A 13,093-nucleotide genomic window follows, 5' to 3' on the forward strand; every position below is an offset into this window, starting at 1 on the left:
ATATTTTTATGAAAGACAAAACTGTATCAAGGCAAAAATTTTCTCGATAAGCATTCCGTATACTAAAGCAAAACGATTACTTTGTGGTGCATTTTGACTTGGGGCGCCAGCACATGCAAGCACGTGAAGTATTCGCCGAAGCAATGAGGAACCAGATCTAAAGACTTTAAGGTCTACCGGAAAAGGACAAATGAGGATCCGTTAGGTTATTCCGAATCGACAAGGTCAACTAGCCAGTAAGAGAAAACGTGGATTAGTCGGCACACAAAAACGTGGATTAGTCGGCACACAAACCCTTCGTTTAGCAGGAAATGAACTTTTAGAAAAACATTTTTCTAATTTTTTGGTCTACCGGAAAAGGACAAATGAGGATCCGTTAGGTTATTCCGAATCGACAAGGTCAACTAGCCAGAGTAAGAGAAAACGTGGATTAGTCGGCACACAAAAAACGTGGATTAGTCGGCACACAAACCCTTCGTTTAGCAGGAAATGAACTTTTAGAAAAACATTTTCTAATTTTTGGTGTTTGTTCACAAAAATTAAATAAATCAAAGGAAGCATTTTCCTCTTTCTTCTATCCAAACCAAGCACATTCTCATCCGCGCACTCATTTTAATCATTTTTTATTTTTCTTTTCTTTTTTTCCTTTTTTTTTAATAGAAGTTACTAGAAGGCCGATCTCCTCCCTCTTTCGCTTTCAACCTCACCGCTAGTGATAGCGTTGGACGTCCGCCAACAACAACCAAAGTGTCTGTGCAGCGTAGTCTCGCAAGGCTACGATCCTTGTTGCTGCACCCACCATGAGCGGAAGATGTAAGAATTATTGTGGCCCACATGACATGATTTAATATGGTTTAATTACTGTTGAAATGCTATAAAATAAATAAATATTGGTTATGAGAAGTTACGACTCTAATAAAACGAAGAGGTATGACTTTATGAAAGTTGAAAATGCGCTTTGATGGAAGGCACCTATCGAAAGAATGTATAAATAGAGTCCGTTCTTTCTCCGCCTATCTATGAACAACAATAACAGAAAGAATTGATATTCTCTCATCCATCGATAGAATATATTAAAGAATAGTGGGTTAAGGGAGAGAAATCGGATTTCTTCATTTGATTCAAGTTCATCGGTTTTTCACAACGGCTATGATAAATGTACGTTTTCATCTATTTGTGAAAATCATGAAGATCAAATAATACTGTTTTATGATGAATTTCCGCATTAAAGAATTATATGTATTGTCTAACATTTGGTATCAGAGCGTGGTTTATGATCTCATGATTTTTCCGTTTATAGAAATATTATGATTTATGTATGATGATTCGTTGAACGATCCTATTTGTACTGTTGTTATTGTTGAAAATGTTTTCGGATGGTTCTATTAAAAAAAAAAATTCCGAATGGAAAGGACAAAAATGGTGGAATTCGGATTTTTGAGGCCAAGTGAGAAACTCACCGGTGCCGGGCAAAATCCGGCGACCCACCGCTTGATTTCAGATCCACACTGTCGCACTATCATAAGGAACATTAGTCATGAGTTTTTCCAGTATATTGGTGTTCACCGAAGGCTAATTGAGAGGCGGAAGTCGCGGTGGTTAAGGATTTGCATTTTGGGAAATTTTTGTTTGATTTGAGGCCAATTTCTTGGTCATTTTCACCAAAACTTGGACCCATGTGGCCGTGCTGGCATGCTCTTCAAAACCCATTATTTATTTGTGATTGGGATGGGCTGCCGGAGAAGAAACGAGCGGCGAAATCATGGTGGAACGGCGAAAAACGACAAAGAATCGATTACGGGCGCAAGGAAGAAGGCGTGTGGGCGTGCTGCAGCTGCGGTGCGGTGGACCCACGCACCACGCGCTCTCATGTGTGCTCAACCACTGCGCGTGTGGATGCCACGCAGCGCAGGATGCCACCGCACGCGCTGACGATCGAGGGGCTGTTTTTTATATTTTATTTTTTTATTTTCTGCCCCTATGCTAATTTATTATTTACCATTTGGCCCCTGGATTTTAAATTTATGGTTTTGCGCTTATGAAATTATGATTTTACGATTTTGCTCTTATTTTGATTACGTTTTTGTCCTTGTGTGCAATTTGGTAAATATTTGTATTTTACAATATTAAAAATTCATATTATGAATGGTTTGTTAGTCACCAAAGTGGCCAAACCTTAACGTTTTTGAATTTTGATATTGTAAATTGTTTTATTCAATTACTCATGATTAATTGATGCTATATATATTGATATATTTCATATCATTATTGGAGTTATGGGCATATTGAAGTTTATTTATTATAAGAACTTAGGGATTAACCCAAAGGTTAATTATTTTCTTATAATTCATGAACATGATAGTTGGTAATTAATATGACTTGTTAAATTTGTTTGTATATCCAAAGATAGCAAATAAATTTTAATAAGATATATTTACAATTACCAAATAAAAGTTATTAGCATCATTATGGTTTATATATATTTGCATATCATAGGATTGCCCAAAGGAGAACTATGATGTGCATATGTAGTTTAGTTTGAATTTGATTAAGTGATATTCACAATGCATTAATGTATGAGTATTTTCTTGCACATTTGCAGTATTTATACCTGTTTCACTCCATTCGCATGCCTCGTCTGTTCCATTAGTCAATGGGATGAATTTTCCTGATTTGAGTGAACAAGTCTAGTTTCTTTTAGATGTCCTGGATCTTGATTTAGTGCTTCAAGTTGAGAAACCAGCTGCTATTATAAAAGCAGCGATGATGAAAAGTCTTTCCATAAAGCTTGGGAAAGATCAATGCATCGAGCTTAATGTTCATGCGAATGACAGTTGCAAACAACTTAAAAACTTCTCTTCCCAAGAATGATAATGCTAAGGAATTTATGAAATTTATGGAAGAGCGTTCTCAAACTGATAAGTTACTTGCTGGTACATTGATGAGCACATTGACCACTATGAAATATGATGGTTCACGTACCATGCATGAACATAAACTCAGCAAAGTTAAGGACTTTAGGAATGAATGTGGATGAGTACTTTTAGTACAGTTTATACTTAATTCCTTGCCTCATGAGCAATATGAGTCATTTCAAATGAATTACAACACTATAAATGATAAGTGGAATGTAAATGAATTGGCCAGTATGCTAGTTCAAGAGGAAATAAGGATAAAGAATCAAAAGGCTCATTTTGTTCATCTCTTAAGTCATCAAGAAGTTCAAAGGAATTTCAAAAGAAAAGGTGGAAGGAGCAAGAAGAAAGGATTACACGTCCTAAATAACTCTTCAAAGGCTTCTCAAATCCACAGAAGGAACACAATCTTATTAAGTGTCATTTTTGCAACAAAATTGGACAACGAAAGAAAGATTGTTCAAACGTAAGGCTTAGTTCAAAAGAAAGGTAAGCCTTGTGTTTTAGTATGTTTTGAATCAAATTTTACTGAAATTCCTCATAATATTTGATGGATTGACCATGCCACAACTCATGTGTCAAATACGATGCAGGGATTTCTTACGATCCAAATTATAAAGCAAAATGAAAGTTATGTGATTACGGGAAATAGAAACAAAACTCCAGTTGAAGACATTGGCACTTACCGTTTGATCTTAGATACTAGGCATTATTTGAATTTGTTTCGAACCCTTTATGTGCCTACATTTTTCACAATTTAGTTTCTTTGCCAAGACTTAATATGGCGGATTTTATTGTAAGTTTGGTTCTGAATCTTTCAGTTTATTTAAGAGTGATACTCTTATTGGAAGCTGTAACTTTATGTGACGGTCTCTACAAATTTAGACTTGATAATACTTTTGTTGAGACATTAATGACCTCGTATCATAATGTTGGCACTAAACGAAGTTTAGTAAATGAGAATTCTGCTTACTTATGGTATAAACGTTTGGGTCATATATCCAGGAAATAATGCAAAGATTAGTGAAGAATGAAATTCTTCCAAATTTGGATTTTATTGACCTTGGAGTGTGTATTGATTGTATTAAAGGAAAATAAACAAAGCACACTAAGAAAGGTGCCACAAGAAGTACGAGCTTCTTGAAATTATACATACTGGCATATGTGATCCTTTCGATGTTCTATCTTTTGGTAAGGAAAGCTATTTCATCACGTTTATTAATGATTTTTCACGTTATGGTTACATTTATCTATTACATGATAAGTCTCAATCAGTGAATGCACTTGAAGTGTTTATTAAAGAAGTTGAGAGACAATTACATAGAAATGTGAAAATAATAAGATCGGATAGAAGTGGTAAATATTATGGAAAGTATGATGAATCGACAATATCCAGGTCTATTTGCTAAGTTTCTTGAAAGATATGGCATTTGTGCTCAATACACAATGTCAAGTACACCACAACAAAATGGTGTAGCAGAAAGGCATAATCGTACTTTAATGGAAATGGTTAGGAGTATGATGAGTCATTTATCTTTATCCTTATTTTTGTGGATGTATGCTTTAAAGACTTTTATGTATTTATTAAACAGGGTTCCTACTAAGGTAGTTCCAAAGACTCCTTTAAACTGTGAACAGGAAGGAAACCTAATTTACGACACCAGTATATTTGGGGTTGTCAAGTAGAAGTAAGAATTTACAATCTACATGAAAGGAAATTGGATTCAAGAACAACCAATGGTTATTTCATTTGTTATGCAGAGAATCCAAAGGGTATAAATTTTATTGTTCTAATCATAGTACAAGAATTGTTGAATCTGGAAATGTTAGGTTCATTAAGAATAGTGACATCGGTGAGAGTGAAAGAGTTCGTGATGCTTGCATTCAAGAAGTAAGGGTAGAAGTTCCTATACCCAAAGCTTCTAAAGTTGTTGTTCTTGATATTATAGTACAACCTAACAATAATCGAGAACAACAAATTAATGAACAAACACTCCATAATGGAGATGTCAACATTGAACCTCCAATAGCTGAGTCACAAGAAATAGCATTAAGGAGATCTCAAAAAGAAAGGAGGTAAGTTATTTCGATGACTACATGGTTTATCTACAATAGTCAAAAATTGACCTAAGAATTGAAAATGATCCAGATTCATTTTCTCAAACCATGAAATGTGAAAATTCTAATAAATGGTTTAATGCCATGGAAGAAGAGTTAAAATCCATGCATCAAAATCAAGTTTAGGATATAGTTGAATTGCCTAAAGGATGTAAAATGTCGGGTGTAAATGGGTCTTTAAGACCAAGCGACTCAAAAGGCAATATTGAACGACCTAAAGAGACTTGTTGCAAAGGGTTTTATGCAGAAAGAAGGCATTAACTATAAAAAGACATTTTCACCAATTTCTAAGAATGACTAACTTAGAATTATTATGGCTTTGGTGGCTCATTATGACTTGGAGTTACACCAAATGGATGTCAAAACCGACTTTCTTAATGGGAATTTAGAAGAAGTTTATATGGACAAACACGAAGGCTTTACGTTAAAGGAAAGAAACACATGGTATGTAAATTAAAGAAGTCAATATATAGATTTAAACAAGCTTCCCGACAATGGTATCTTAAGTTTAATGATACCGTAACTTCATTTGGATTTAAGGAAAACACCGTTGATCGGTGTATATATATGAAGATTAGTGGGAGCAAGTTTATTTTTCTAGTTTTGTATGTTGATGATATTCTGCTTGCTGCTAATGATCTTCGTTTGTTACATGAAACCAAGAAGTTTCTCTCTAAGAATTTTGAAATGAAGGATATGGGAGAGGCAACGTATGTGATAGGAATAGAAATATTATGTGATAGATCATAAGGATTATTAGGATTGTCTCAGAAAGCCTATGTTGAGAAAATTTTAGAGAGATTTAATATGAGTAAATGTTCAGTAGGAATAGTTCAAATTCAGAAAGGTGACAATTTAGCCTTATGCAATGTTCAAAAGTGAATTGGAACAAGAACACATGAAAAATATTCCTTATGCATCTGTTGTGGGAGTTTAATGTATGCACAAACCACACCGCAACGACATCGCTTTGCTGTCGGAATGCTGGGGCAGTATCAAAGTAATCCTAGAATGGATCATTGGAAAGCTGCAAAGAAAGTTCTTAGATATTTGCAAGGAACGACGAATCATATGCTCACTTATAAAAGATCCAATCATCTCGAGGTAATTGGATATTCAGATTCAGACTAAACCGGATGTGCCAATACAAAAATCAACGTTTGGTTACTTGTTTCTTCTGGTTAAATGGGAAATTTCATGGAAGAGTGCGAAGTAGCTTATTGCTGCATCCACTATGGAAGCTAAATTTGTGGCATGCTTTGAGGCCACTATTCATGGATTATGGCTGCGGAATTTTATTTCTGAGCTTGTGATTATCGAGGTATTGCCAAGCTGCTGAAAATTTATTATGATAACTTTGCAGTAGTTTTCTTCTCTAAGAACAATAAGTATTTAAAGGGCACTAAGCATATGGAGATCAAATACTTGTCTGTTAAAGAAGAAGTTTAGAAACAAAGAGTGTTAATTGAGCACATTAGCACCAATCTTATGATAGTAGATTCCTTAACAAAAGGATTGCGCCCAAAACATTAATGAGCATGTTGAAAATATGGACATTATTGGACGTCATTAATGTTTGTATTATGATTGTATTAAGTTTATGTATTTGACACTTTGACTTTATTTACGTGTTTCTGATATTTCCTATTTTCTATTTAGTATACATTATGGAAAATAGATGAATGTTAAACAGGATAGTTTCTAAAGAGACATTATAATTGGACTATTACTGTGCTTATCATTTATGGATCATGTTAAGTAAAGTGCTATAATTGTAGTGCATAGAAGGGACTATGTCGATTAATGACATACAACCGCTATGACTCGCATTATTTTTCTTTACTTAATTGTGATTATTATGTGTTTACCAATTTAATGAAAATTTTATAGCATAATGTTGTTGTACACATTACAGTCTTTATTAAACCATGAAAGGAAAATCATATGGGCCAAGTGGGAGAATTTTAGAATTATTGTGGCCCACATGATATGATTTAATATGGTTTAATAATTGTTGAAATGCTATAAAATAAATAAATATTGGTTATGAGAAGTTACGACTCTAATAAAACAAAGAGGTATGACTTTCATGAAAATTGAAAATGCGCTTTGATGGAAGGCACCTATTGAAAGAACATATAAATAGAGTCTCATCCTCTCCGCCTACGATGAACAATAATAATAGAAAAGAATTGATATTCTCTCATCCATCGATAGAATATATTAAAGAATAGGTTAAGGGAGAGAAATCGGATTTCTTCATTTGATTCAAGTTCATTTTCCACAACGACTATGGATAAAGGTATGTTTTCATCTATTTGTGAAGATCAAAGATCACTGTTTTATGATGAATTTCCGCATTAAATAATTATATGTATTGTCTAACAGAAGATACTTCGGTTGTCGGCTTTAGCCATCGATCGTTGCAAGCCTTCATCGCTGAAGGCATCGGACACATTGCAGCTACCTCTATACCTCATGAACGCTATCTTCTTCATGCTCTTCTCCTCCATCACGTACTACCTCCTCCTCTGGCGGTGCAATGAGATTTGCAGCTCCATCGCCCTCCACATCGTCACCCTCCCGGAGGTCACTGCCATCATCTCCCTAATTGCCTCCTTCGTCTATCTCCTTGACTTCTTCGGATTCAACTTCATCCATCCTTCATCTTTGGTGCTTGTCACGACGTGTGGGACATCCTCCTAACCTCCGGTGAGGCTCGAGCTTGACCTCACTAGCTTTGACAAGGTAGAGCATTGCCGAGGGTGCCTCGATTCAACTTGGTTCAGCTCACTAGAATCGAGCAAGCTCAAGCCTTGCCCGGGAAGGCAAGGCTTAAGCTTGCCTATGGCTGGTCATCAACTATTGCCTTGGCCAACGACTAGCTAAAGAAGAAAGGAAAGGAAAAAAAAATCAAATCAAATCAAAAAAGAAAAAAGAAAATTAAAAATAATGAAAAAATTGATTTACAAAAAAAGAAAATAAAAATAAAAGGAAAAATGAAAAAATTATTAAAATGAAAGCACGAACGAAAATTAAATTTGATTTTCAATACCAAATAACGGAAAATATCTTTCAATTCATTTTAAGGTTTTAGTAATATATCAGAAAATATTTTCATATTTTCCAAGAAAATAACTCCCTAAAAACATTTTCCAAAATCATCACATTTTCCATGAAATGAATGGAACTGAGATAAAAATTCGGTTATAACTTTTGGATGTGTGTATGTGAAAATGAACCATACATAGCATGCCTCACATTCTCACATTTTGTACTAAATGAAAGTTGAGTGAACATTCCAATGTCATCATTCCATGTAATTTGTGCCAGAATGAAATGAATAGTTCTGCTTCCAAAAATGTGCCACTATTTTTCGGGAACAAGTGACGTTGATATGGTGTCAATGTAACGTTGCATTAGAAGAAGAACCAATATATTTCGAGATCAAGCGATGTTGATTTTGTGCTCATGTGATGCTATATAAACAACTATTGAGAACGTGAAGATATTAATGGGAAAAGGAGAAAAGCATCGCAGAGCTTCAATATCTTTGAATGCTCGAAACAGAGGAAAAAGATGACCCTCTCAACAATGCCAGAACATTCCCAAACTTCCGTCTGACTTTCCTTCTAATTGACAATATTTTAGTTTTAAATTTAATTTTATGCTTTCCACTTTTCGTTTCGCTAATTGTCCTGTGAATATAATATCCATGTTTCGAGTATTAGATTCTAGCAGGTTGTGATTTCCAAGTTCCAATATAAATTCCAGTTTCATTTTCAAATCTCAGTTTCGCACTACTAGCCGAGTAGTTTTGTTGATTTGTTAATCTTCAAGCAGTACATACCTTGCCGTTAATTTTCATCTCAGAACTCCATATAAGGAGTTGACAGGCCTTTCACACACATTTTCGCAAATCCATCTTAATTTGAAAAACGTGGGACTCGATAATTTGATCATTTTGTGGTTGAATCAGAATCAGATTCCTTTTACAAAATCTTCTGAAGTTCAGATTAACGTCTTGTGCGATTTTGCAGCACGAACGGTTTTAAGGAATCAGTTGCTTAAAATAGTCTGTACGGACGATTTTCTTAATAAGAATGAAGGACAATGTTTAAGAATGAATTCTGTCGCCGATGTTTTCGCCTGCAACAGCTTTTTTCCCAAAATTGCTGTTGGTCACATGATGTGCAGTGACAGCTAGAGAGGGTGGCGCGAACACTGTTCGCTGTGCAATATATATTGGGGAGGAGACCCTGCATGAGAGTTCAACCAGACTATCGTCTAAATTTGTGGGAGACCTCATTCGAATTCCAGAGCCCAAAGATGCTTCCCATTCACGTAGGCATACGTATCAATGATGATGAAGTCTGGGAGCACAGAAGGGCCAGATTGAGAACTAGAGTTGGTTAACGGACCACACCGCCAAGTAGAATTCAGATATCATGTGTATCCGCTGCTGCATGCCGCCATGAAAGACGGCAAAGTAGACGATTTCATCAGTGCCCTTGAAAAATATTCAGCTGAAGAGGGGTCTCTTTGTCCAACATCGTCATAATACGGGGCCCTTCTAGAAACTCGTTGCTTCACATTGCTGCAGGTATTGAGAACCCCGACATCCTCAGAGCTCTCCTCGAGGTTGGACCTGACAGGTGTCCCACCTTCAACCTGAACCACCTAGGGGACAACCCGCTCCACATCGCGGCAAGAGCTGGCAAGATCCAGACGGCCGAGCTGCTCCTCCGCTGCAACATGTATGCGGACGTGCAGAATGGTGTGGGGAACACGGCGCTGCATGAGGCTGTGAAGAAACGTGACTCGAATATGACCCGTCTGCTCCTGAGGCATGGCTCAAGATCGGTGTTTCGGAAGAACTCCGAAAGCAGGTGCCCTCTGTACTTGGCAGTTGAGACAGGGAAATTGGAGATTCTTGAGCTATTGTTGAACGTGGATGGGAATGAAGACCTTATGTCCGGGATGCTAGGCCTGTCACCAGTTCACAAAGCCGTGAAGCACAAAAGATTAGGTCAGTGATTGTCGTTGTGGTTCTCACTTGTGTCTCCTTTAATTCATACGGGCAATTGAATCTGTGAGTCTCATTCATAAAGCAGCTGAACTCAAATTTTTTGTTCTTTTGCTAAAATAGTTTAACCTTTCCTGAGCCCATATCGATTTTTCAGAATTTCCTATAAATTTTAGCCCAGAGAAGGCAGATACGATATGTTTGGATATGGGGTCCAGGCAAGACTTACCACTTGAAGAATGCCATCAATTTAATACTTCAGTAGTCGATACTCATAGTATTATGCCATTGTCGATAATGCACTAATTATATTTTTGTCCAAGTACATTTCCTGAAACAGGAGGAGACTCATGTCATCGCTCCCCTTGATTACGCCAATGGGGTAGACTACTTGGAAATGAATGTCACTATCATTCTCCATTACCTATCCAGAAATTATCCAGCAAAGTTCAGCTTTTAACTATGTGATCGATGAAAATTTGCATTTTTGTTTATTTCAAGTAAATAAAATTGTTTAAGGGTAAAGTTAGCGGACCCTGATCATGAGCATGACACAAATTCATTCATTTCCTATTCTCAAATGATATAGATATGCTCAGAAGAATGTTGGAGCGGAAGAAACAGCTATTTGATTTAAGAGGTGCAGGAGATGATACTCCCTCCATCTAGCAGCATACGAGAATTATGTCGAGGAGTCAACTTCTTGGTCCAAGAGTTCACTTGGAGTACCTATGTGGGTAACAAAAAGGCCATCTTCCAATCCACATCGCGTGTAAGATGGGTCATCTTGAAACAACCAAGGAGCTGCTTCAAAATTGGCCAGATCCAGAAGAGTTGCTTACTTTAAATAAACGACGAAATATACTTCACCTTGCGGCAAAGTATGGAAGGGTCTCAGTGGTAAAGTACATACTCGGAGATCCTAAGTTTGAGAAGCTTATAAATGCCAAAGACAGGGAAGGAAATACGCCTCTACATATAGCTACATTAAACTGGCAACCCGAGGTTCTGCTTTCTCTCTCCCGGGACAACAGAGTTGATCTAAAGCTTGTAAACAATGACAACTTGACGGCTCTCGACATTGTAGACGACCAACTGGAAAAATCGATGCTCACTTCGTGAGGTGATGGTCTTGACAAATTGGATTAACAAGTTTTCTACTTTTATTTTTTACTGTTATTTTAGCTACTTTATTTTGGGGGAGACGAATGGAATTAGAGTTTGTTTTGACTCTTGGAACTCCCCAGAAGTTACCAAGTGCAATTAAGTTTCTACAGTATGCTCAGAAAAGATGGCATCGAGAAGTTTGTGCATAAATTGAGAAGATTTCAGGTTTTGAATTCCAAATCTTTGATTGCTAGTCCAATTATAAAGATAATAACAGTCCTTTTCTCTATAATGCTTGACCAGAGCTTAACAGGAATTATCTTAGTCTCAGCTGGAGCACGTAGAAGCAAAGACGAAGGATTTTGCCAAACAAAAAGCCAAGGCTTGGCGAGAGGTCTAGAGTCTTCAGATAGACTAAAAACTGAGGCCAACACCCGTATGGTTGTGGCAACGCTTGTTGCCACTATTACATTTGCCGCTGGCTTTTCTGTTCCTGGAGGATATAATAACTCTGAACCAGATGCAGGAATTGCTACACTGTTGAACAAACCCATATATGACATCTTTGTGATCAGCAATACCATAGCCATGTACAGCTCGATAATTTCAGCTGTAATCCTTCTATGGACACAGATAAGTGATTCGGTTGCGATGCTTTATGCCCTTAAAAGGGCAAGGACACTGCTGCTCATAGCTCTTTTGACAATGGGAGTGGCCTTCATGGCGGGGGTCTATGTGACCATAAGCAAACGCAATTGGATTGCCATTGTCATCTGGGCCATCGGAACCATTGCCCTCTCCGTTATCTTGAGTCTTTACCTTGCCTTGTTCTTTCCACTTGGGTACAATTCTCGCTTTGTCCGGCTCTTCGCGGACTACATCATTAGAGCTGGTATATTAATTTCAAGAAGTGTGGCCGAATGAAGGCCCATACGACCAGCTCAGTTTGAAAAGCCAGACATTAAGCCGCTTGAGTACCATTTCCCAGGCACCGGTCTATTGAAGCCACTGTTCCAGCACCATTAACAGATGTCGGGGATGAAATCTCAAGATTTGAGGCGCGTGATTAATTTTCTTAAAGTGTTATTTGCCCCCCATTATGTTGCTCCTATGTTAAATAAAATCACTTCTATGATAAAGAAAATGATATAAAATAGTCTTTAAATTTTGGTCAATGTGCAATGTTATCATTATATTTTTAATTTATTTTATGTGATCCTTGAATTGTTCTTAAATGCTTAAGATGTTCCTCAATTTCCATAAAATGTCAAAAGTTATGATAATTATAGTGTTGCTATCCTTTTATTTCCTAAATAAACAAAACATGGCTTTTGTTGCTTTTTTACCTTATTGGTCTTTATAGATATTATCATAATTATATTTAAGTATATTCAGTAATCTCTTTAAAAGGAAAGTAGAACCTGTACATTAGTTGATATTTTTGCTATTTTAATTTTCTAGTATGCATAGTTAACTAAAATATAATTAAGAATATACGAAACACATAACTTGAAAATTTTAAATATGTAAAAGGTTAGGAACAACATTTAGACTAATATAAACACAAGAATTTGAACTATAGAAGTATTTGTAAAAACTGAAAAGTTAAAAAGGTAATAGAAAATAGCATTTTTTTGGTTGATTTAGGTAAAGGATTAAATTGAAAGGATATTATAAAATACGGGCACAATGTAATTATAAAACTTGTAAATAGGACTGATTTGACTTTGTTATAAAAAGTTGAAAGATTATATTGAATAAATTAAAAATTTAGGGACTAAACTGAGCATTTACTAAATAGTTAAGTGATCACATTGATTGAATTTAAAGTCCAAAAATAACATTACATATTAAATCAAAATTTATGATCTATTTTTCACTTTTCCTCTAGGATACAAAGAAAACCACAAATTCACTAAGAACCTCA

General features: G+C 36.1%; 1 protein-coding gene across 1 annotated transcript; it reads left to right on the plus strand.

The window, feature by feature from the left end:
- Nucleotides 1-10,836: 10,836 nt before the first annotated feature.
- LOC120293643 (protein ACCELERATED CELL DEATH 6-like) lies at nt 10,837-12,090 on the plus strand. The gene is made up of 2 exons (XM_039313345.1): nt 10,837-11,142; nt 11,470-12,090. Exons 1-2 carry the CDS (start codon nt 10,837-10,839, stop codon nt 12,088-12,090), a joined length of 927 nt encoding a protein of 308 aa, XP_039169279.1.
- Nucleotides 12,091-13,093: the final 1,003 nt, after the last annotated feature.

This window comes from Eucalyptus grandis, chromosome 5 (genome assembly GCF_016545825.1).
Source record: "Eucalyptus grandis isolate ANBG69807.140 chromosome 5, ASM1654582v1, whole genome shotgun sequence".
NCBI lineage: Eukaryota > Viridiplantae > Streptophyta > Magnoliopsida > Myrtales > Myrtaceae > Eucalyptus > Eucalyptus grandis.